This window comes from Lonchura striata, chromosome 1 (assembly GCF_046129695.1).
Source record: "Lonchura striata isolate bLonStr1 chromosome 1, bLonStr1.mat, whole genome shotgun sequence".
NCBI classification, from domain to species: domain Eukaryota; kingdom Metazoa; phylum Chordata; class Aves; order Passeriformes; family Estrildidae; genus Lonchura; species Lonchura striata.
In genome coordinates, this window is record NC_134603.1 from 127,767,756 (window position 1) to 127,794,040 (window position 26,285).

The 26,285-nt window shown below is 34.9% G+C and overlaps 1 protein-coding gene across 1 annotated transcript in view; it reads left to right on the forward strand.

Moving 5' to 3' along the window:
- Nucleotides 1-26,285, forward strand: part of CRPPA (CDP-L-ribitol pyrophosphorylase A) — a 109,014-nt gene that overhangs the window by 12,582 nt on the left and 70,147 nt on the right. Inside the window, exons 3-4 of the mRNA XM_021538312.3 lie at nt 12,037-12,186; nt 25,935-26,039. Of these exons, the coding sequence (XP_021393987.3) occupies nt 12,037-12,186; nt 25,935-26,039 (255 nt within the window). The remainder of the gene's footprint in view (nt 1-12,036; nt 12,187-25,934; nt 26,040-26,285) is intronic.

Sequence of the window (26,285 nt, forward strand, 5' to 3'; positions counted from 1 at the left end):
ACTGAAATACATAAATCACAGACACATACTCAAATTACAATCTTCCTTTTATCTTGGTATCATTTGTGTGTTGTACTAATAGAATCCATAACCAGTATTTTTAAAAAGGTGGCTTTAATTTTCTGGAAGTCTACACAAATTATTTTTTCCTTCCCTCCCTCCCTCCCTCCCTCCCTCCCTCCCTCCCTCCCTCCCTCCCTCCCTCCCTCCCTCCCTTTTTAAATTTTTTTATGATAAGTTTAGTTTATTCTGAAAATAAATTCTGAGCATAGTTTTCTGTACTTAAGTGCTTGTTAGGGTAATTTTTATGCAATGTCTATAAAATGTACCCGCTTTAAATTTAGAGAAGCAACATATATAGTAGTGCTGTTTATTTGAGGCTAGTTAAAATATATATGTTTTATCTGAGAAAAAAATATTACATTTGGGAAATGAAGCAGCCTTCAGCAAAGATAAGTCTGTTTAGTCTCAGATTCCTCCTTTGTGCAGCAGATAAAAGGTTTAAATAATCGTTCCTTAAAATAAGGGAAATCTTGTCTTGTCCAGCATGTGTGAGAAACTGAATAAAGGCCCTGGATTATTCTAGCACCTCCTACATGCCTGGATGTTGAAGAGGTTCTTTATCATACCTCTCTGACTAAAGACTAGGCATGTCAATTTTACTCCTTTTCACCAAATATTGCATTGAAAAGAAAGATAGTATCTGAGTTTTGAAGCAGAAATATTCCCAGCTGTATTTTGGCTGAGTTTTTAATCTGAGTGGTTGTGGCAAAGATGACACCAGCCCTTCAGGTTAGGTGAAGCTTCTGAAAGCCAACTTGGCCTGTTTCATATGCTGTACTAGTTTGCTGGACTGGTTCTGTGCTTATCCTCCTGTTTCCAAGAAGTAAGTGGGCTGTAGTACAGAAAGAACTAAAACTGCCCCGAGGAGCCCTGGAGCATGTAGGAGAGAATTCATGAAGTATCAAATCCACACATACATGTATTAAAGTCACTATTTGAGCCAAACTGACATGGTAAGGTGTAGTGATCTATTTATAAAAGCCCTTGATAACAGAAAGTGTTAGATGAAGCCTGTATAGAGAGGTGACTTGAAATTTTGAATTTAATGGCCCGTAAAGGAAAGAAATTTGAGTCCAAGATTTGCTGCAAGGAGAGGCACAGGCAGTTCTGAGAGAAGCAGCTGAGCAAGTTCATGAGGCAAAGACATTTGATAAGCATGTGCACAGCTTAGGGCACTGTGTGACCACAAACTCTAGTGCCTGTGGAATTTGGTTGCTCAGGACTGTATGCGTGGGAAAAGAGTTATTAATTAAACATTGCAGTTTTGCATTTGGTTGATTAAATTGTGCAAGTCTTCCTACAACACATTGAGACGTTTTTTCTTCTTTATAAAATGATGCAAATCATGTGTTAAATGGTGAGCAGTGGATCAGTAGGCTTCACATCATGATGTTGATTTTGTAATGATGCATGCTGTCTGGAGGTAAAATATTCTTCTTAAAGTATAAACCTCCTAAAAACAATTTCAACTCCTGTAGCAGTTGCATCAAGATTTCTTCTCCACTGAATACAAGCACTAACTTGTTCCTTATATTGATTTACTGTAATATGGAAAACCCTTTGTGGCAGAGTGTATGCTCACTGATTGCCTTTTGCAATGTAAATCAGTATTTGGAGTATGAAAGATGTCTTGCTGACTGTAAGTTGTGCTTCGTTATTTGTTAATGCAAGGTAATGCTGTGCAGTCAAAATAAAATAAACAGTCTTGTTAATTTTAGTGGCAAAAATTATTTGGATTGTGTTTCATAAATTTTTAGAGCAGTTGTTTTGTTTAAATTTTGCCACCTAGATTTTCAGTAAAGCACGAGTTAGAACAAGAAAGTGCTGGTAGCTCATCCTAATGTCAGTTATGCTGAATGAGTGCCAAAATGTAAAGCTGTAAGTATGATTTAAAATGCTTCAAAAAATATTGAAAACTCATGGTGGGTAATTGGCCACATGATTTGCTTTGAAATATTTAAATTACTTAGACTGAATTATATCTCTTATAGAATCCATTGTAATTGTCTATAATATACAACTATTGCTGACAACTGAAAAGAATAAATAGGTCATAAGATTGTCTTGAGACTCTGCACCAGCATTTTAGGTGAGGGATGCCATGTGTGGTGTGTATAATATAGTTCATATAGATTGTTAGTAGCATTATACAAACTCTATACCAAACTTTAAAATATTTTTAAAAATGTATCTAGAAGAAAAAGAAAATGTTAAATGAGAGCATGTTGTTAAACATTTCCAGCTATTGCACCATGAAAAAAAAAAAAAAGGTTACATATGTTGACTAAGTAGAAGACCTTTTTTAGCTAATAATATGATAAAAAATATTTTATGTACTGTACTGTACTATTGTGTCTATGAAAAATGTTTTCTTGGCCATTCTTGAATTCTCACAAGGAATGCACAGATAAAGAATGCAGTAGAAGAAATGCTATGTAATTTGTATGACACATTAAAAATGTAAATATTGGTTTAATCCTGTGGACTTTTGTAATTTATGCTTTATTGTTTTAAAAATTTATGTTAATAGTTTTTGATACAAGAACAACGTAATGACATTCTTGTGACTTTCTTCTTTTAAAAAAATCTAATTTTGACATGAAATCAAATGTTCACGTAAATTCTGTGTCATTGTTTGCAGTACTACGCTTCCCTTTTCCTGAGTGTATAATGTACTTGGTTTTGCTTCTTTTCCACTTGTGGTACATTTTTGAGTTTGTTTTCAATGCTGTGTGTTGAAAAATTGCAGCCTGTGATACATCTAGTTCTGCTTCTTTCATCTACTTTAAGCATCTCTAAATATTTTTTTCATTTATGTATTCCTATTATTCTGTATTTTTGAGGGGCATCTTTTCTATTTTCTCTGAGAAATCTCATTTGTTCCACAGAATAACATTTAGAATTTAACATGTGGTTGTTCAAGCCAAAACAGTATTTACTGATGCTTAGAAGTAAATGCTTTAAATACAAAAGAACAAAAATTATGTAAAGTAAAAAAGAGCATGTGTGATCTTAATTTTTGAGCAACAGTTGCTGTTATCTTCCTTAGTTTGCTTTAGCTAATTGGGGCTCTGACATGTCTTGATGTACATGTGCTATCCCCAGTTACTCAGATAGTATATTCTGATAAAGGTGACCTCATTAGAAGAAATGTTTTCTTTTTATAAACAGTGTAATAAATATACATTACATTTGTTTAAGGCTTCCTATGTCTTTGAAGTCATTTCAATGTACAACATAGTGTCAGCTCATTAACATTGGATCAAAGTGTATATTAAGTTTCTGATTAAACATCCCCTCTCTTTTAGCTAGGAATAAACACAATTATAACTTCTTCCTTCCTGGTGTTGGTTTAAGATTAACATGTGCCCAATTTTAGTGACTTTGACTCTTGCTTCTAGCCAGCTGGGTAAACAGACTTTAAGGAAATTAGGTGAAGTTTAGCATACAAGTCTTTTTTTCCTAATGTTCAAAACTCCTTACATGTGTTCTAATTAACCTTCTTTTTGTCTGGCTGATGATTAGGTTTAATATCTGTGTAAGACTAGGCTTGTTTAGCATTTCAACCAGTTCTGTCCTTGGGCAATTAAAAGCTGCCAGTGCAAATGTGTCAAGATAGCTGAAATTGCACTGGCTTGTGATACTGCCTACATAAAGGAAATTCTAGTGCTCACTAATGAGAATCAAACATGTCATAGCCATAAGTATTATGAATTTAGTCTTTCGTTTTTTTTTTTCTTTTCCCCAACAAAATTTAAAATAAGGTAATTTAAGAATTATTCTTTTTGTTAAAGAGAATAGCCTTGCAGAAATAAGATAATCCTTTTTCTTCAGACTTATTTTCTAATGGATACACAGCCCAGGTTGCAGATTGTGATTGTTTGTCAGTAGAAGGAATAGGTAGAAGGAATCCTGGCCCCCACAGCACAGTCACATAAGGTATGTCTATGCTACATGGGAGAGTCTGGGTGTGAGTGTGGGTGAAAGTACGCTATGCCCTGGACTCAAATTTATGTTTCTGCATGCTAATGAGAGCACTTCTACCTTTATTGTGGTGTGCTGTTCCTTACTGAGTCATCTTGCTTGTCCTGTAGTCCTGAATGACTCCATGCTGTATCTGATCCTTCAAGAGAAGTGTGTAACTGGTTTGGGGGGGTCTTTTGGACATAGCATTTACAGAATGAGCTATGGGGGCAGATGGTGACTGATTTGAGTTGAAACCATGCAACCAAGCTGCTGCCCTGCCTTGCTATCCAGAAAGTAGGTGGGTTCTGGGTACAGCATGAGGTTATGAACTCTGAGGACTATGTGCAGGCTTGTATTACTTCAGTTTGGAAGCTTGGCTAGTTTGGGCTTGAACAAGTGTTCACACCTAAGTTTGGAAAACTTTGCTCGCATAGTTGAATAGTTGTTTCCAACTGCACTTCTGTATAGGTGTGGTGGCTTATGGTTTGTGCCGTGACATTGTTTCTGCCTCAATCTTGTTTTTTGAAATATAATTTTTTTTGCTGGGATTTCTATAGATTGGAAGAGGAAATACCCTAAATCTTCCATCTCTGCACTGGAATCATAAAACCTCTCATAGATTAAGAATTTTGGTTATAGAAAAAAAATATAGTCCTAGATAAGAGCTGGATACAAAATACAGAAACTGGAAAGGGAAAAAAGAAACATAAGACGATAAGGTTAAAATATATTTTAATGCAATACCTTAAATGTTTATTAGAAGTAATTCTCTAATTGCTTTATTTTACAAAAAAGGTTACATGCCTTTGTTTTAATAGATATAGAAGGAATCTGAAAAGAACATCCTCTTAAATATGTGAAATATTTTAATCTTATAATTAACTTTTTGGATTTTGCTTTGAAGATTCTATTTGATAAATTGGAAATAAGAAATCTTTCAATAGAGACAATTCTAACTTAAATGGTAATTACTGAGTGTGTCTAAAGTATGTTGATTACTGTAGATACAATTAGTTTGAATGCAAATGTCTGAATAGAAGTGCAGGTTTCTACCTGTTTCATGTATCAGAGATACTGTGTTTATTTCTGTATTTTTTTTCATACTGTAGATGGGTGTGAATGCCCTTCCTGGAAAGTAGTTTGATCTGTGTAAAAGAATACTCTCCCTGTAGTAACATGTGGAAACAGTTTGATGGAAAAAAAATGAGAAGAAATTAATCATAGTTATTCTGAGCTTCTTTTGCTGGTTCATAGCCAGACCTAATTTAGACTGAAATCCTTGTGAGATGGTAGTGTTTGGAAACATATAAATAGTCTTTCACCCAACAAAAACCATTCCAGGACATATTTGTAAACTGTTATATACCTAGCTTGTCTAAATTAACATTGATTGTTATTGTTACATAGTTCACCAGTGTCTTAATGCAATCTTTGTCTTCATGGAAAAGCAAGATAAAATTACTTGTATGTTTACTAAGTTCACAGTTATAAAACTGACTTTAATGGTGTTCCAAGATGGATATAGTTCTCCTGCTAAGTGTGACAAACTCCACCATCTCCAGCATACAGTTTCAAAGAAGTTAGTTAGTTTGAAATTATGAAAATGTATTTCTAATGCATTTCTATTTTCAGTGTATATATGCAAGCCAAGTTTATTTTTTCTAAGGCAGAATTGCTAAATTATTGAGTCTTGCTTCAGTTCTATTTTGCTTGTCAGAGTTGAAAACAAGTCTGAATAAAGGATTAAAATTGATATGAATATTGACAAAACATGTAAAAGCTTAAGAATAGGAACACTGTTTTAAACTTGGCACTCAAAGGCTTGTTTTTCTATGTCTCATATCAGCCTATTCCTAAGTAATATTAAAACATTGAGTTGTTAGTTGGGATGATTAAAATACTAAATAAATAAAACATGAAATAATACACTTAATGCTACTAGACAGCTGAGAAGATAGCATAGGGAAAATGAATTTTAGGGGAGACAGAGGCTGTGAATGGAGAAGAAAAGTATTGTTGGTGCAATTAAAAAGTGAAAAGAAGTCATGTTAGAGAGATGGAAGGCTTTGTTCATTTATGACTAGGCTCTGTAAAATTGTAAACTGTCATTCCCACTCTTTTGTAGTTGAGGGTTGCAGACTGGCTGTGTGAGTGGACTTTATGGGTCTGCATTAGTACTTGGGGCTTACTTGGGGACAAGGTAAATATGCCAAAGACATAGCATATTTTTTAGTAGGCCAGCCTGGAGGATCTGTGGTTGTCTGAACTTGTTACCACACTGTTTTAAAACAAAAGGAATTGTAGTTCTGACATTTTTGTAAGGATTTTGTGCCACTACAATTTTTTTTTCTTCCTATTCCATGTCATTCAACTTGTTGAGATTTGCAGCAATTTACCATTGTTCTGTTTCAGCACTGGCTACCCAAAATGACCAAATCAGCAATGTGTGTTGGTATTCATTCTCTTTCGGAGCTTTTGGCTCTTTGATAACTTGTTCTTGGTATGTTGTGCTGTAGGTGGGGAGTGTTGTTCTCCCAGCAGTGCAGTCAATACTGCACGGTGTGTTGGATATCTGTAAGCTGGATAATTCGTTGCTTGTGATAAAAGCTCCATCTGCCTCCCTAATCCTTATGAAAATTTTAATGGGTTCTGTTTGGATTTTACTACCTAATATTGCCTTACTAGAAATAAAATGAGGATTTTAATTATTTATGAGTATTCAGTAAAAGTAAGCTATACTGCATTATGTTAGTCAAGTTGTTATGTTGTGTGTCAGTGTCTGTGATCTAAAAATTCATATTTCATTTTGTAATAAAATATGTCATTAATACTTTCTTGATTCAGCAGACATAGAACTGATTATGTTGTCTGATCTTAAAGCTCACCCTGGTTATGGACTCACTGAATACACACATCTAAGCAACATCCTGTTATAGTGGAAGTATGATAAACTGAGGACAGTACATTACTGTTTAGTGAAAAGGTGGGTTAGTACACCTTGGATCCACTGGAAACACTTGTGATGCTTTGATAAACTGATCTTCCCCATGCACTTAATTCTCTACCTTTTTTCAATCATCATTGAATCTTTAATTCTTGAATGCATGTTGTGGTATAGGCAGTTATGCAAAACAATGAACACAGGACTTAGAACCTTTTTGTAAATGTTTTTGATTTGTGCAGTTTAAAATGGGTCATAAAAGACACCTGTTGTTTCTAAAAGCATCTGGAAGTGGGTTAAGTTTCACCAGATCAATAGATGAGCTTGCTTCTGAGGGACATGAGTCTGTCACTTCCCCTGAAATTGATAGAATTCTGCATCCTTAGGACATTTTAGAATTGTTTTAAGGAGTCATAGATTAGAAGGCTGTTTTTTCTTCCAATATTTTGTCTGCAAAAGAAAAATAACCACTTTGTGGTATTTGTTTCAATATCTATGAAGCAGTATTTTAAGAGTTTGGTCACTCATATTTGGATACTTTAACTGATTTATTTAACAAATTGTGCAAAAATGAGGTAAAGAAATGCATTTAGTGAACACACCAAGGTTAGTGCTTGAATATGTTTGAAGTAGGTTGGCTTGAAAGCTGTAAAGTGGACATTTAAAGAAATTCCATTTAACTATCTGTTGAGTATTCACTTCACATTCAGGAAGGGCATATGATCATATGATGCATTTTCTGTATGATTTTGAAAGCAAACCTACTTGAGGTCTAGCTTAAAATTATTAGAAATTGGAAGACAAGTACTCTTGAGTAAGGAAATGTCAGTATAAGGCCCAGGCACCTGCTTTAGACTCACAGAATTTGTATTTTGTGCTATGGTAATTCAAAGTGCAAAAAAAGATTTTTAGAACTACAGTGACATTAATAAATACTTAAAATTTTAAATGAGGATAGGTTTTCCTTGTTTTATTACTTTTTATGTTCATGTCTGGACCTTGCCTGAGAGATGGGTCAAATACTTGTGCATTTCTGACATAAAGAGCAAGTCAATGTTTCTCAAAGAAGAACAAATAAAATTCAAATACCTGAAACTCACTATATACTCTCTTTTACTAATATGGGAATAATTTTTATTACTGATTTATAACTGCAAAAATCAACATGGACATCCCTTGCAAAGATTAAAATGCTTGCTGTTGTAACTGAATCAATGTGGAATAACTGAATGATTGTGTTCTTCACTTACACCTCACAATTATCAGGGACAAAAGTCCCTTTAGCTACAATACTGCCTTATTGTATTATTGTCCTTACTGTGCCCTAATATTTAAGTCTCTCAATGAAAAAATGTAGTCTGTAGCCCTGTCTTCAATTCCTAAATTTCCATTCAGTTCATTGCAAGGCTGCTAGGTGAAATTCAGAAAGGCTTTGGGAGGAGGTTTGTGCTAACCAGAAAGAAGTACTGCAGAATGAGCCATACATCTTAAAAACATGCCCGTCTTTGGCCTGTATATAAGACAAAACTCGCAGCTCAATTCTTCTGATGTCACATGCCAAATGTTATGCCTAGACAATGAATGAAGATACAATGAGCCAGTTTTGGAAGCAGAAGCACGTGTGGTGAGGTCTGTGTAAGCCAGCATGGGTTTGGCAGCTCTGTTGGCTTATACCAGCTCAGGGATGTTGCCAGCAGTACTGCAGATGCAAAGTTTCCTGTGTTTGGGACTCAGCTCTCTTGAGCCTTATGAAAACAGTGTAGGGCCACAGGCCAGTGTTTTCCCTTGCTTGGTCCCAATTTCACACAGTCTGAAAATTGCCTTAGGAATTAATGTTAGTTCCTGTGTCGCTGAGGTGGTAAATGCAGACCTATGTTGGGTCACATCTGGTTGAGAGAGCCTGTGTGTGTTTGAGAGACAGAGAAAGGTCCTGTGGAAAGTGAGCCAGTAGTGAGGAAAACAGAATCAGTTTCTATATCGTATCTCAGGATTTTAAGGTTTTGACTTAGTGCTGCACCTTAGCAAGTTTGCTCAAGCTCAGCTTTTTGGGTTTTGGACTGCAGCTCTTTATCACGTGAAGGTTTTCTGAGCAGTTGAAACTTCTTAGCTTTAAAAAGTACCAGAGCTCTCCATTATGCTTTCAGTCACGGACTGAGTTGTCCTTTGGTGGAGTAAAAGTTGGGGCTTTCTTTTTAAATCAAAGTACTGTTTATTATCCTGTTTCTGCATACACAGAATTTCTCTCCTTTGCATGATCAGAAGTCAGCCATGAATCTTATTCTTTATATTAGATTTCATGTTCTCAGTCAGTGTCAGGTATAGTTTGAGTGGACCTGCTGCAGAAAAAAAATCTTATTGTGCCCAAGTTGTGATTTCCTATTGAAGTGGCAGGAATAAAAAGGAAAAACTCAGCCTGCCATGCTGGACTCAGTTATGGGGTATTGTAAAAGAAAACTGTAGTTGTTTGAAAAATGCACTTGTTAAATGTTAAGTGCCGTGAAGCTTTCAATTACTGGAGAAGTTAATTGCAGAGTTTTAAAAAAATATTGCATTTGGATTTAGTAGAAATTAGGTAATTCTGAATTGTTTGGAAGAGCTAGGCCTCAGCAGAGCAGGAGTTGTGGTTCAGTATTGTCACAAAGATACCAATACAGATATTCATAATTTTTTATTGTGCAATAAACCAGATGGCAAGAAAACAATGTGTTTCAAAGTTCTTTTAAGAACATAATTCTGAGTATTCAATTTTATTTAGAATTACAGTTTGGTTTTTTGTTCCTCAGAGTGCATGTTTCACTTGTGAGATTTGGTTACGCAAGTCACATTGTATTCTTCCAGCCTGTTTTATATTGAATATGTAACATGACAGGATTGTTAAAATTGTAATAAAATATTGGATCAGCCTAAGGAACTCTCTTTTGCTAAATGGCTTTCTGGAATGGTAACTGTTCCAGAAAAAAAATTTCAAATATATAGCTAATTACAGAAAAACTGTGGGTAGCATGCTGCTCTCTCTTTTTTCCCATGACCTTCTAATTTTATAATTGTGTGTGTGTGTGCGAGAGACCAATTAAAATATGATGGCAGAGCAAAATAACATAGTCCAAATGCCCAGCAGCTTAGATATAGAGGTAATAATCCATGTCCTTGAATCATAGGAAATAGAGAGGGGACAAGTTGCAGATAATTTAGTGTCTCTACTTCTGCTATGCACAGCTTTTGCTCTAAGTACATCTGTTAAATTTACACCTCATTTAATACACTGACATATTACTAAAATTATAGTGGTGTTTAGTTTTTTCAGTTTGTCTTTCCTATTACAGAAATAAAATTCATCCTAGCTAGGACAGAAAGGTGGCCTAGATGACTTCTTGAGATTCTTTACAGACAGTTCTTGTGTGATAGCATGTTTTTTACTGACCTTTCTGTATCACATTTTGCCTTTGGATGATAGTGTTTTGCTCCATGTAGTTTTTGTATAGGTATCTCTTTCCATAGAAAGAAAGAGTGCTTTTCAGGTTTTGAGAAAGTAGTTTCTCTTCTTACATGTATCTTTTGAATCTTTTCTCTTCCTTCACCCTGCCCTGGTTGGTCATGCATATCAAAACTTTTTGGGCATGAGAAATTGGTTCACATCTCTGTATTCATTCTGTAAAAAAAAATGAACTGTGAAACTGTAGTTTGGAGTTCATAAAGTGCTCAACATGCTAACTGCATTCACCTTTGTTTATTGTTTAGTAGTGTAAAAGGGGGAGGGAAGAGAGCTTGTTCTTTCTCTTCTGAGAGGGCAAAACCTTTTTTGTCTTTTTCTGGCATTTTATGATTATCTGAGGTCAGAAATCTAAGAATGGACAGGACTCGTATTATGGCAGGATTTGCCAACAGTGATAAGTAAAATTGTTCATATGTGATAAGTGATCTGTTTTTTTCTGTATCAAAATTCACTAAACCTCAGAAAATCTGTGGCTGCAGTAAAGTGTCAGAATTCAACACTGGGAATGATTTTCTAGGTATGCTATTTTAAGGTGTTGGATAATTCCATGTATTTTCAAATAGCATAAATTATTATTTTTTCATTTATCTTAAAAATTCATAATAAGCAATATAGTGTGAATTTGCTGTTCTCAGTGGTTAACATTGATGGAGAGCATGCTTTTTTGCCCTGTGACTTGGTAAGCAGTGTTCTGCCATTGCATTATTTTCTTCATTATTGTATGGACCACTGTTGTTCCAATTGTCTTAAGCTACATACAAAGCTTGTGAACATTTGATAAGTTACTGATGAAGTGTGCATAACTTTCTGCTATCAAAATGCCTAGAGCCACATAGGAGAGTTCTGTTTCAGAGATGTAACAGATCTTTAATACTATATATTGATGAAAAAATAAAAGGTATATGTTTAATTGGTTTCAAACCTAAGCAAAACTGAAACTGAAATATAGGCATTTAAATATCTGTTCTGCAGCACAGTGCTGCTGGATATTGAGTACTTGCAGATGTATCTGCTGTGTTCCCTCTGATTTCACTGGTAAGTGTTGGTACTCAGTATTTCACAGGGTGAATTCAACACAGAGGAAGAAGCTCAGTTTTTTGAAACTTTCCTTGTAGCTTAGTTCTGATAAATTCAGATCTGTTTAGATCAAACTGAGATCTAGGAGAGCAATAGATGTTGTGAATTGTCAAGACTTCTCAGATGTGTCTGCTGCTGTTCGCTATCTGAGTAGGCCTAGACCTGTCCTCACAGAAACCGCCTACAATGTATAAAGAAGAAAGTCTGAAGAATGAACATCTTAGATCTGTGCATGTATTTGCAGTAGATGTTCATGAAGGAACTTAAGATTTCTTTCTTTTTTTGGTAAATTGTCCCTTGAAGTGTTCTTATACAATCTTCCATTGCTACATTAATCTTGAAAGTCTCATACAGACTAAGTAGTGTGACTTATGGATTATGAGGAATAGAAAAGATAAAGAAGGAAAAAAGAATTTTCAAGCTTTTTTGACTAAAGCTTTGTAGTATAAATTAATACTGATAACATTTTGGTCTCTTGTTGTGTTTTGTTCCACAGGCAGCAGGAGCAATTCGTCCTTTAGTTTCTACTGTTATTGCCTCTGCTGCTGATGGCTGCTTGGACCACTCACTGGAACGTGCCAGGTACAGAGCAAGTGAAATGCCTCAGGCTTTCTTGTTTGATATAATCTATGAAGCATACCAACAGGTAAGATATTAAGGCTTTCTAAGACCTTTTTTCCATACTTCAGTTAAAAAAAAAAAAAAAAAAAAAGAGAACTTTATTTCTCTTCTTTCAAGAATAAAGCTTATCACCTGTTTCAGATTACATCAAACTGTATGCATATTACTTCTGAGTATTTTAAAAATGTCTTATCATTCTAATTTATTTAATTGTTTGATTAGTTAATTTTTAAATATGAGAGGGGGTGATGGGTCTCAATGGCTGGAAAGACAAATTTGCTTTATTTTTTATTGTGCATTTAATATATTACTTAAATGAGTGGGTTTATATGTTTCAGGTTAGGTGTCTGTATAAAGTATGTATTGTTGACTGATAGTATCAAAGGATTATGGATGCACAGTGTAATAATGACATTTTGTAGTAATTAAGGGGAATACGGGCTGTTCTAAAATACTGAGATAATATAACTTGCTACATCTAGGTAAATGTTTATTCTGTTTCTTGTTGCATGTGTATTATACATACTTTGATTAGTGGCTGAAAATAATGTTTACTTGTCTCTGTTGTAATTTTTCATTTTTTTCCTAATATATTGCTTTGAAATTAATTTTATTCAGGAAAATTAAAGTTGTGTTAAACCCTGACTCTTTTGCCTTAATTTGCCCTGAAGACTGTTTTCCTTTGCCCCACCCTTCATTCACAGTTTACTGGAAACATTCCAGCCTTTTGTCTCAGCACTACTTCCTTTTCATTCATCACCTTGTGGAAATTGCCTGTCCAGGTATCTTTCAGACTGAATGGAAGCAGAGCATTTCTTCATTTGTCACTTGGAAGGAATTATTTTTCATGTTCATGCTGACAGTCATACTTCCCATCAGTCTTTCAATTCTAAACAAGCCCAAGATTCTGAAACTCACTTTCAGAGAGTACAAAGCTTAGAAGTCACTAATAACAGCAAAACGTGAGGACAGGCAATGAAGAAGCTGTTACTTAATTGTTCAGTAATTATTTTCCTTAGAAATGTTGGCACAAATTCTATGTCATACCCTTTATGCTTGATACTTGAAGATATTAAATGCTGAAGATGAAAGACTATCCAAAATGAAGAGCTACTCAAGTGATTGGACTGGCTTCAACCTTTTTGCTTATGACAGGAGGCAGGAGATTGTTCTTAGTATATTACACACATCTAATACTTCTGACATTCTACCTTGAATGTAGTGGGTATACTCATAAGAAATGTATCCCCTATGTGCATAAGAACACATCTCAAGAGACAACTGCTACTGTTGGTTATACAACCCTTTTCGATGTGTCTCTTTTGGCAAATTTCATGTTTGTGTGCTGTTTCTTGCAACCACCTTCCCCTCCACCCCGCAAACAACCCAGTACTTTTTCTACTGTGTTTGCTTATAATTTGCAAATACTGGCAAATACATAAAAAGCTCTTTTCCTAAATGCCTCACTCAAAAGACAACTATATTTGCAGTTCCTACACTCCTCTGAATAGTTTTTTTTTCTCACATATGCATTCCATCAGTCTTCTTTTTTGTATCCCTGCTCTTTCAAGAACAAGCCACCAAAGTTGTTAGAAGCAACCAAGGCTATGGTTTCTTGTCCCCAGTTTCCTTTGCTTTGGCTGAATTCTGGTCATTTTAATGCTCTATGCTTGGACCCTTGGGAAGTATGACACTTTGCTAAAATCTCTCAACTCATATTGTTTCCTAATAATTTATGTTTCAATGGTGTCTAGCTGTCCAAGTCAAGGATTAAGACCCTATTGTTCTGGGAACTGTACAAACAAATAAAAAAAGACAGATAATCGTTGTCCTGAAAAACCTAGTCAAGCTACTGTAGGACAGATTTTTGTAGGAATGGATACAGCTTGTGATACTTTCTAAATATTAATGTATCCATAATCAATTCCCATAGCCTGGTGAAGGTAAGTGCCATTGTACAGATGAACAAAGAAGATAAAATAATTTTGTTACTCATGTTGCAAGTAATTCACGAAGCTGGGAATGGAATTTGTTTTGGCCAACTCTGCCTGGGATTATGATCCCATGTCTGTGTATTTTATACAATTGTGACCTTTATGCAACAACTGTGTGAGGAAAAACAACAGTCAAATATGCATTCCTTGGAAAGAAACCATCCATTTGAATTAGTGTTTCAAGTAACACAGGCTTTTAATTTACACTGTAGGTAATGTGGAATACTGCTTTCAAACTCCATCTCTATGTAAATGCACCATCACATGTGAGTAGATAAGTTTAGAGTGTTGACTTCCAGATGTGTTTGTGAATGTATGATCTCTAAATATATTTACCACAAAGTTGTGAAATTCAGTTAAGGGTCAGTTATCTGACCCTTACAAATTTGCTATCAGCAGTCTTTTTCTTTTTTGTCTCTTCTTGTCTGGTAGCAATATGGGAAGAGCAGACTAGAGGTCCTTCTCCTTTGATTGCTGTTTTAAATTTATCTAGAACTAGAATGGAGCAAGGTATTAACATATGAAAAAATATATCTGTATGATCTTTACCAAATTAAGTAATTTCCTTAGAAAACATTTTCCATTTCTAGCTCAAATAAGAAATGATGCCCTATTGAATCTCCTCTAATTAATTTTATGTACAAATATCAAAGATTGATTTAACAATAGTATCTTAAAAAGGAGTCCCCTTTACATTTGGTGCCGAAAATCCAGGACAGATTTTGAGGAATTCAGCCAGGTTGTTCATCTGCATTTCATTGTGATGCATTTAATTTATTTCAGTCTTACATCTTCCCTGTTGCCTAAAACATGTGTTCCAAACAGATCTTTTTTCAGATATGTATTACTTTCTGATTTAACTGTTATGATGTCAAGACTTCTGACTTCAAATCTGTCAACTTTCAAATATATGCAATTTCTAAGATTTATAAAATTTATCAAGTTACAACTTTTATTTGTACAATGTGTATCTGGCTCAGAGTAGACAAGTGACCAATGCAAACAACTGCAAGGGGAGAAAGAACTGTATTTATTGTGTGTGGGGGTCTTGCAGGTGGGAGGCTTTATGTTAGCCAGGGGTTTTCCTTGGGTTTTTAGGTAAAAGGATGTATAAATTTGTTAAGGGGATAAATGTGATGTTGTATCAATACTCATAGTTCTCATGTGTACTAATTTGTGGGCTCCATTTTCCTGCATGATGTTATGAACCACAGTAAAAGGACAAATTAAAAAATTTAAAACCAAAACCACAAATCTCTAATAACTAGTAAAACCTCTGGAAAAAGTTGTAAAATAATGACAGAATCCATTACTTATTTCAGTTCTGAACTATCTGGGACAAAATCAGCCAACTGAATTTTTAAATTTTTTTTTTTGTGTTACGTTAATAACAAATTCCTGATCTTTAAAAATACCTGTTTCTTTTCTATTTTTATCAATCCCAAGGAAAATCAGGAAAGTTTATGTCTTAATTGAAAATCCATCCTTTCCAAAAATAGCATATAAGGAATAGATTCCTTAGACCAGACTTGTTCATTTTTGCTTAAGGTAGTTTCATATTTCTGTTCCACTTCTTAATTTAAATAGGAACAAATGTGGAGTATGATCCTGCAAGCCTGGGAGGAGGTGGGTGGGGGAAAGATTTCACTTACCAGAAGTCAAGTGTTCCCTGGAGCAGTACCTTTTAAAAGAATAAGAGTATCAGGAAGTCAGGTAGACTACCATTTTCCTTTAATCTGAATAGGCTGAGAATGACTTTTGTAATACTTGTTTTTGACATATTGTGAAATGCAGAAAGATCTCAAAGGGTTTTTTTTTGTCTCTAACACAAAACATCTTGTTGTGTCCTGTCGTGTGTTCTGTGCAAGGAATGCAACCACAATATGTAAAGGCTGAAATACTCAAGGCATTGAACACTTTAAATATATCTGCTAAAGCAAGAAAGGCAACAGGAACATTTAAAAAGCTTTACTCTTTCATGATTTGGAAGAGAAACAACCAAAAATGGAAGCAGAAGAGGAGTGGTGGGTAGGAGATTCTAACCAGCTTCTATACAGATATGTGAACAAGTAGCCCTGGTAAGATGATACAATGGTTAAGGAGTTGTCAGCATGAATGTGGGGAATACCAGAGAGTTGCTCACCAATGCCACCAGTCCAGGAAAGCCAAGAACCTTGTGAGAGGGAATAGCTACAAACAGCTGAAAAAGGAGCAGGAGAAGTTAGAATGCTATTCTGCAGGAATCCTTCATATGTGAGTGGTATGGCAAAGTCTGATCACTAACTCAAAATTAAGGGATAGCTTTTTAAGAATGTTATTTTAAAAATGTACTTTTTTTCCCCTGCTGATCATTTATACATTATCTTACAATTTCCTCAAGATCTGCTATACCTGTGGAAATTTATTGCAAGAATGACACGCTTTTTGGGGCGGTGGGGTGTTTGTATTACATATATAGTTAGTTTAATCTTCCATTGATAGTAAACCTTATGCAGAGCATGGAAGTTTATATTTAGCTAATCAGAACAGTGAAGCTGAAGTAAAAAAAAAAAATAGGGACAGGAAGCAGGAATACTCAGCTAAGGAGAATGAGCTTCAACATGTTTAGAGACATTTCTCTGATTCATGTCTGTAACCGCCTTACAGCTATCCACACAGATCAGAGTGAACTTAGGGATTCTATCTAACCCGTGTAGAAAATATGTAGTACTTTTTGCTACTATACTAAATTAGTGTATCTGTTCATAGCCAACACTGACCACTCTTTAAATATTAAGCAGTTGCTTTTACTTACGGGCCATTACAACATCTGCCTGCATAGGAGAGAACAGCTATATATAAACATAGTAATGACAAGATACAAAACAATAGTGTGTTAGAGAGAATCATTCACATACTTTGATGCTGAATTCTGGGAGGCAGATGTTCTTCCACTCCCCAAAAAAATCATTGTAAGATGTCCACAGATTGGGTGGAGATGGGGAAAAGAGATAGTCTGCGAACTGAACTGTCCAACCTGGTCATTAGGAGAAGAAAAGGAAATTCTAAAATGGTTCTCCTCTAACAAACCCCCTAAAAAGGGGGAATCTTCTTCAGGGAAGATCTTGCAAGACTAAGAAAGGAAGTTGGCTATTGTTAGGGCCATTGTAAAAGTATTTGCTCAAAGTATTGTCTTTTCTGTATGTAAATAATAGGGAGTGTATTCCATGTGGATTTTGTAAACTCTAAAGTACTTTTTGAAAGGGCACAACATTACTGGGATTCTTTTTCAAACATGTGTGAAGCATTTTAGTATCCTCTGTAGCAGGGAAGTGCAGTCAGCTGTAGCAGTTTAGCAATATTTTGGCGTAGGTCAGGCAAAGTCCTTCGAGGCAAAATGTCTAGACTGATTGGGGATTTTCTTGTGGCTTCGTTCTTAGTTAAAAACATCAATGTCTGTCAAATTATTATTGCCAGGAGCAGCAAGCGATTAGATGAACGATAGTGACAAATTGTTGACTAAAACCTTGGCAACTTTGGGAGAAAGGGTCAGATTCAGAGAAAGGACTGAAGGATCAAGATATAAATGAGACAGAATTTGGGCATTTAATTCTAGTGCTGGAATCCTGAAAAATATATTGCTCATCCCCTTGCCAAGACTAAAGATATCTGAATCTTCAAGGCACCTCAACCTTTATTTTTAACGTTCACCAAACATAAAACTTTGTGTATATCAAGGCATGTAAGTTGTCACCAAGGTTGACCAACTTAATATTTTATCTTCTGTAAGCATTCAGCTGGGGATAAATTTTTGTCTGATTGTATTCCATCCTGAGTTAGTGGTATGGGTCAGAGCTGTTAATTTTTGTAGTGTAAAAGCACTGAAAAAGAGATCATCATTGTTTGAAACATATGACAAATATTGCATAAAATATATATGGTTTATTATAAGTTGTGTTGGGTTGTTTCTTGGCCTTTGTCTCTTTAAAAAAAGTGTCAGGAATCTTTTATTAAGTGTATTGTGCTGTAAGGATGATCATTTAACCATATTCAAATAATTCTTATTCAAATGGATTTTGCAGTTTCTGTATGCTCTGTGTGTTCATCCAGTTCCTTTTCCACATCCCCAGACTCTGGTGACTCACTTTACTTTTGTAGTTTATAGTTATATGTTCAGGTCTTATATATGCCGTGTGGCACCGTTATTATATTTGTCCTAATTCTGCATTCCAGTTTGTGTCCGTAGGTAGTCTTCCTTCTCATTAAAGGTATTCTGAAATGCTGAATCAATAAGTGATTTGTGAATTAGGAAGGAGCTGGCTAGACTAATATTAATCTTGTAGTATGATTTATATGAAGACAATACTACAAACCAATATTCTTCCTTGTATGGAGTCCTAAAGGCTTATATAACAGGTAATTACAGTTTTAGTGTAACTGCCTACTTGGTTGATCCAAGTAAGCTGGATACTCAGCTAAATAGTTTTCTGAAATTCCTAACCCTAGTTTTAATTATTGGTGTAGTACTTCTATGAAGATGGCAAATATCTGTGACTTTTTCAATGAACAGTCTAAGCATATGAAATTATCTAACAAAAGGAAGCCTTTCTGGTTTTTCATAGTCATTAGGATTTTACATATGATGGTTTGACAAGGAAATCTGTGTACTCCTTAATGTTAGAAGATAATCTGTTTCTTCCTACATGAGAAATTTTGCATTAGTAATAGCACCCTTTCATTGTGGTCCATTTCAGCTTTGATTTTATGGCTTATTTCAGCCACATTAAAAAAAATATTTATTTGGAACTTCAACAGAACCCGAGTTCTGTTCCATTTTTATGCAGGCTGAAATCTGGTAATTTTTTTCTTGTTTTGATGCAAAATTGCTATGGCGCTAATTTTTTAATAAGGCAGTTTTGCAGAGGTTTTGCCTTTCTCTGTTCATTGTCAGGCTAATGCATGCAGACTGTTGTTTAACTACAGTGCTGTCAACCTCACCTAAATGAATATCCTAATTTGTATAGTCTGCAGGTTGTAGCTCTGAGATATTTTCCAAAGGCATCTATTTTCATCTGGCATTTTTTTACCCTGACAACTTTGCCCTGAGAAGCAGTGAGGAATAAATAATTTTTCCTATCCTTAAAGCCTACCCAATTCTAACGAATAATTTTCAGGGTAAATGTGCTAAAAGAAATTTTGTTAGTAATGCTTTATTTTATTCAAAAAGTGAAGCTAGATTGGTGGTCTGGAGGAAACTATACTAGTTTAGATAGCTCTGTATTTGATTAGTTCTTTGGCGTAATGGTAGAGCCAGGATATTGTCTGAATCCCCACCTTGCCCTAATTAAATTCTGCCACAGGAATGTTTGGAGAGATTCTAATGCCTTGCACAAGAAAAAAAAAGAGTTTTTGCTAATGGGATAATGAAATCCATTTTATGTCACTCCTCATCCTGTAGGATCTCAAAGAACTTTGCAAATTCACATATTAGCTCTTGGAACTATTTGCTGCGGTGGTGCAAAGCTTCCACTCCATGGGTGAAATTTGGCATCTCTATGGCAGTGAAAAGGCATTTTGTCTTCAGATATAATTGGGAAGGTATATGTTAATGAGACACAATGCAAATATTCAAGTTGGAAGTTAGATTGGATTATGAGAATACTGTTGTGTTACTGGATTTACCCTGGTAAGTGTCCTGTATCCATGAGAATAACCTGTTTGGCACAGGCTCAGAAAATGCTGAATACTGAGTGAGGATCCTGGTACCCCTTGTATGGGAGACCACCCATCTAAATTGTCATCTGCTGCTTGTTCTGAGATAGTAACAAAGGAGACAAAGTAGTGAAGCTAGAGGTTTTAATCTCTTGTTATTCACAGTTTGTTGTATTGAAAGGCAATGAAAAGGACCATTTATGATCTTGCATAATTCAATAAGTGATTTTTCTGAAGTAAATTGTTACAAGAGTGAATAATCTTAAAAAAAAATTAAAATTTAAATATGCATTTTAGCTTGGTCTGAATTTGCCTCACCTTTGCTTCCAACCTTGATTAAATGATCTGTTGGTTTCTTAATTTTATAATGTGATGTATTTAGAAATCTCTTTATTGGGAGAATGTGAACAATCACTTCTTCAAATATTCTTAGAATAATCTAAATAATCTGTATTTTCTACATTAGGGCAAGATTTTTCTTGTCTTTGTCTTGTCCAATAATTCTTTCCCAAGTATTTTTCCAATTTACAAGATAATTTAAAAAGTGTAAACAATAAGTCCTAACACAGTGTTTTGACTACTATTCTTGTCCATAGATTATTGCCATTTTCTTATTTCTTCATGTTGTAACTAAAATATGGGTGTGTGTATGTATTTAGTGTACTTGGAAGCAACATGAGTACCAGAATATTGCAATGAGCAATCAGGAAGTGTTTGGGGTCTAATGGCAGATTGCCAGGAAATCATGGCATGTATGGAAAAGGCACTTTCAGTTACTGCACTGAAAGGTTTTGGGATATAGATACAGGTCTATATAAAAAGAGGTTTGGATGATCCTGTTAGGGAGTAAGTTTGTGTATCTTTGTTCTCTTCACTACTATTGCATCTGGATGTTTGACACAGTAGTTTTAATTAAATACAGTAAAAATAGTTTCAGAGATGAGATAATCTGGTTTTACGTTGATCTCAGTGTTTCCTCATTCATGTTTACTCCTTCTGTTTGCTGCTTCTGCTGTCTCTCATTTAGCTCTGGCATATTGATGTAGGCTGAGTATTTGCTGCAAATCCACTGTTGGGTTCAGCATTTTTTTGGTTTCAGTGGTAATGTGTGTGGCAAAAAATATCTTTATGAAATATGATAAAAATAGGCCAATTCAGGTTCAGTGAGAGCTTGTTCCTACTTTTCTTAACTCAGTAAAATGTTCCTGATGCTAATTGTTCATGATGTGCCCTGGCATTTCAGCAGTGGAAACTTGATTTGCCAGGATCTGCAAAAATCCTAAAGCTCTGCTATTGTTGATTAGTTATGCATTTTAAATGCAAGTGTTCTGATATTGTTACTGAATGGATCAAGGGTTGGTAAAATGGAGATGCTGCTGACAGTGGAAAAAGTGCTAAGGTTTACACAGTCAAGGATTACAGAAGTGTAAATGCTGGCTCTACACAGGCTTTAAAGATACCTGTATAAAGAAACATATCTGAAAATTTTCTTTCAGTTCATGCATTAAAGAATATTGTTTTGTGTCATTGTGAACTAAGGAATGATGAAAATATAAGAAAATAACAGTCCTGTATTGAACCTTTTTTTTAAATCTGTGCTGGTTCTGTTGTAGGGTTGCCAATTCCCATATAAAGATACAGTAAATTAGTGTTCAAAGTATTTTTTTGGAAAGAAGTAAGCATATGGACTGTTAGTATATAGTAGGGAGACACAGGCTGCATAGCTGCTCTTTTCTCTAACCTCTTATTCTATGTTTACACCTTGCATTTTAAGAAGTAGTAGTATTTTTCAAAATGTGTTCAAACAAATTTGAGGGGAAGAAGAAGAAGACTGTGTAATGCTAAAATCTGTATCTCGTTCCACTTGTAGCACTTTATTCAAACATCAACTCTTGGAAAAGAAACAAAAAATAGTACCCACAAAAAAGTGTCCTCAAAACTACCTACTAGAATGCCTTTGAATATTTAAAAATACAAAAGCATTTTTAAGTAACATATTTCCTTCTGTGTCATTTAAAGAGCTAAACTATTATGTTTTCTTTCTTTTGTGGATATGTTTTGTGCCAGTATTTCCAGCTGTTTCCATCATTTCAAGTCTGTGGTCTGAAACTTAAACTATGTCTATTGTTTCACAAAGCTATGTGTGCATGTCAAGTTCAGTTAACTGTACACTGTCAAACTTATGTTAAAAAGGCTTTCAGTAGTAAAGGGGCTTTAGAAAGAGTAAAAGTTTTAAACACATTTTTGTATTGTTAATTGAGTCTAGATGTACACTGAATTACATACAGAAGATGTAGAATGAGAACGGTTGTATACTTGGGTCAGTAAGAATTTTCTTCACAAATATTCTGGAACTCTTGTAGAATCTTAGAATATCCTGTGTTGGAAGGGACCATAAGGATCACTGAATCCAACTCCTTGCCCTTCAGAGGACGTTCCCAGTAGTCCCACCATCTAAGAGCATTGTCCAAATGTTTCTTGAACTCTGCCAGGCTTGGTGCTGGATCACTTCCTTGGGGAGCCTGCTCCTTCCCTCTGGATGAAGAACTGCTTCCTACTATCCAACGTAAACCTCCACTGATACAGCTTCCTTTGGGTCTTGTCACTGATCACCTTTCCTCATGTAAGGAAGTTGTAACTGCAATGAGATTTCCCCTCGGTCTCCTGTTCTTCAGGCTGAACAGACCAAGTGACCTCAGCCACTCCTCATATGGCTCCCCCTCAAGGTGCTTGAGCATCTTTGTTGCCTTCCTTTGGACACTCCTTAATAGTTTTGTGTCTTTCTTATACTAAGGCACCCTAACACTGCCCCTAGCACTCGAGTTGAGGCTGCCTCAGTGCAGAGCAGAGCAGGACAAACCCTGGATGGCCATGCTGTGCCTGATGCAGGACTTTTTTTATGGGTGCTCTCTAATAATGCTTTATTTGTTAACTGAATTTCTTAAGGCAGTATAGAAGTTTTAGAATTATGCACTTTAAATATGGATTTGAAATTTCACATGTGAAGATGTTTAGCATGAGATGGTATATAAACAGCTGGCCTTGTGCTGCTACTTCATTTCATTGTTCTCCTCTGACATCAGTGTATCAGGCTTGGAGAACAGTACACTCTGACAATATGTTTAGGTTGAAACAATTACAGATAATTAGAGTGGTAAATGTCATGATATACAAGTGTTAGTGAAATATGTTTTTAATTATTACTTTGCTTTGTGTCATATTTCATCCCTTGAAGCAAGCAATACTCTCAAGATGCCTTAGCCCATTTATGGAACTTCTTCACTCCCTACTAATTATCTGTGATTAATACCTTGCTAAAAAGTTAGAATTGCTTAGTTTGTCCTTGTTGCATCAATTACCCATATATTTTTAAAAGTTATGTTTTAAAGTAAATTCTTTCACAGCTAAATTTATTCCTGAATTTTTCTCTTCCATTCTGAAGCAAAAATAAAAATATATGGATATTTTTAATATGTGTGTTATTTACATTTGTGGCAAATTGTTTGTGTTCTACCAGAAAATTTTCCTTTAAAACAAAATGAAAGAAGGAAACATTTTGCTAATAAATATTTAGACTTGAAAGTTTCTAGGCCATTTCTGGTTTTACTGGTACTTTAACCCTGTACTTCTTTACTTGAGGGCTGACTGCATTTTTACGTACTTTTGAGATAGAGTTCCCTATTCCTTTATCTTCTTTACTGGCCTTTTTTGTATTCTGTTTATTTAAATTTCTGCTTAATATAAAAATGTTCCAAAGCGGATTTTTGAATTCCTTTCCTTTTTATGTTACTCTATGTTCTTGTGTCCATTTTGTTTTGTAACTCAAGCTAAAAATCTGTAAAGAACAATAACATTTAAAGCACTTTTCTAAGTTGTCTGACAAACTAAAATGATGGAATTCACTGATTTAAATAATATAAAAGTGATAGCTATGGTTTTTTTTCTAGGATGTCTGTGTGTATGAGTGTTGCAATTCAGATTTGTAATACCAATGAATCCCTTGAATTTCACTGATATATTATAAAACAGGAATAGAAACTAAAAATTTTCTTCATCTGTTTTAATAAACTTCTTCAGGACGTTAATAAAAAGAATGACAGGTTGTATTGCAGTATTCTCTTTTGGTTCTTCTTTAGTCCACTGAAATTTTTACATGCTTGACAATTTTGATTTCTCGAATCCTGGAAGGGACTGGAAATTACAGAGCACAGTATCTTTGGAACATGAATTTGTAGACACATAGTTAAATTTGTCAGGGGAATTGTTTGTAAAGGAAAGCTTATGTCTTACAGAGCTAATTGCAATTCTTTAAGGACTTCACTGGCATCTTGTTTGAGGTGATAACAACCTAAGTGCATTAATAAAATGTTTCACAGAAGCTTTTACTGAAGACACTTGAAAGAAACTTAAAGATTTGGGATAAGAGAAAGGATTTACCAGAGCAGATTATTTGTTAAAAGATAAGAAACAAGGTCAAGTGCATGACCAGTTTTCATACAGAAAATCTCCATTGGAGTTTCATGATGGTGTGTACTGAGACCACTGCAGTTATACTGTTCATAAATAATTTGAAACAGGAAGTGGAAGTGCACATTTTTTTTTCTGCATAGTAGAGATGAGGGCTGAGAAGATTTGTAGAAAAATATTATGATAATATTCATAGGTGAGTGCAGATAAATGGAGGGTCAAAGGGTTGATGAAAGTTTTGAAGTAGTTTCCACACATGAAATAACTGAATAGATATTGATCTCTTTATTTGTGGAAAAATGTGAGAAGAAATGTGGTGGAGTATTTTGAAGGGTTGAGAAGGTGGTTTTTCTCTCAGAATAACAGAGTATGTGATGAAAAGAGTGATGAACGAGATACTCCCTGGTCTAGCTGCTAAAAAATACTGCTATTCAAAAAATAATTGGGTAAATTTAGTTTTCCTGTAATTCGCTGAATGCTGTTAAGGCAGTCACTTCTGGTTCAGTGTGTCCCTCAGGGACTTTTTATTATAGGGATTTCTGAAGCCAGAATAATGGCTTTATAGGAGGCAAAGGGAGCATTTTGGGAAAGTAAGAACATATTATTGCCGTGTTCTTTCTTACTTATTGTTGACAATTCACTCTGAAATAGAGACTGGATAGTGTGTTAGCCAGCCAGTGATCTTCTCAAATACCTCAATTTTTAAATAAAAGATGCTATCTTAAGTTATCCTCGTTACATGGTATTTGTGTTTCTGGATAGACTAATAATTTAGAAATATGGAAATACAGTAGGACTTTCTTATCTTAGGCTATTTCATCTTGAGGTAGTCCTGACTGTTTAGCTCCCAGTTCCTACTTTTCTACCTATGTTTTGGCTCAGAAGATTCTTCTCCCTACTCCGTTTTTCATTATTGAGGTTCTTATAATCAGTATCAATAGGAAGCCAAACTGCTTGGAAAGGGTGTGTTATGAGAATAATATCTTTTCTAGATGACTAAAAGGTAGATAAACCTTTGTTTGGTATGTGGTTTTGTTTTTTTTTTTTTTTTAATCTATAAGGATCATGGGGCAGCATGGGACTGCTATTTTCTATGCAGATAACTGGAGAAAAAGATAGAGGGAATCACATAAGAAATACAGAAGTTCTTAGTTACTACCATCCCTTTTGTGATGCTGCAATAACCAAAACAGCACTTGAAGAGTCATGTTTCTACATCTATTAAATGTTCCCGTACTCTAAAGGTTTGTCACTGAAGGTCAGTGGTGTCTATTGGTGAAGCATCTCTCAACTCCATCAAGAATTTTTTTATACATGTAACTTCTCATTCATTTATTTAACAATGTAAAGGTTTAGCAAGATGCTTGCAGCACCTAACTGAATTAATCTCTGCTTATAAAGTGTTTATTTACTTCTGTAGGACTTTGCTAAATAGCCACAATTTGGCATAAGCTTCTTGGAACGGTTTTATTTCTGATCCATGCTGAACCTGTGTGCCTAATACAGATGTATTACTGTGGATAGGACTGTTAAGATGTAAGGTTTCATTAATGAAAGAAAATGTGTTATTGCTTAGAGGTATCTAAGACTAATTTAGGATATTTTTTTTTAATTACTGCAGTGTACAGACTACGACCTGGATTATGGAACTGAATGTTTGCATCTGGCTCTGAAATACTGTAAAACAAATGCCAGACTTGTTGAAGGAACAGCTGACCTCTGGAAGGTAAAGACAATAATAATATCCAGTTCTATATATGTAATTTAAAATTAATAACATTTGCATATTACCATAAAAATTCAGATGTGTTTTCAATTGGAATTTAGGCTTTTCTATTTCATTTTTCAGAATTGGTTTTGTCTGAGCTCTTTCTAAAGCTCATTATTGCAAAGAGACTTGGGCAGGTGTTACTTGAGATAATCAATGAAGGCAGCATTTTCCTGCAAATAGGAAAAACATCTAGGTATTTGA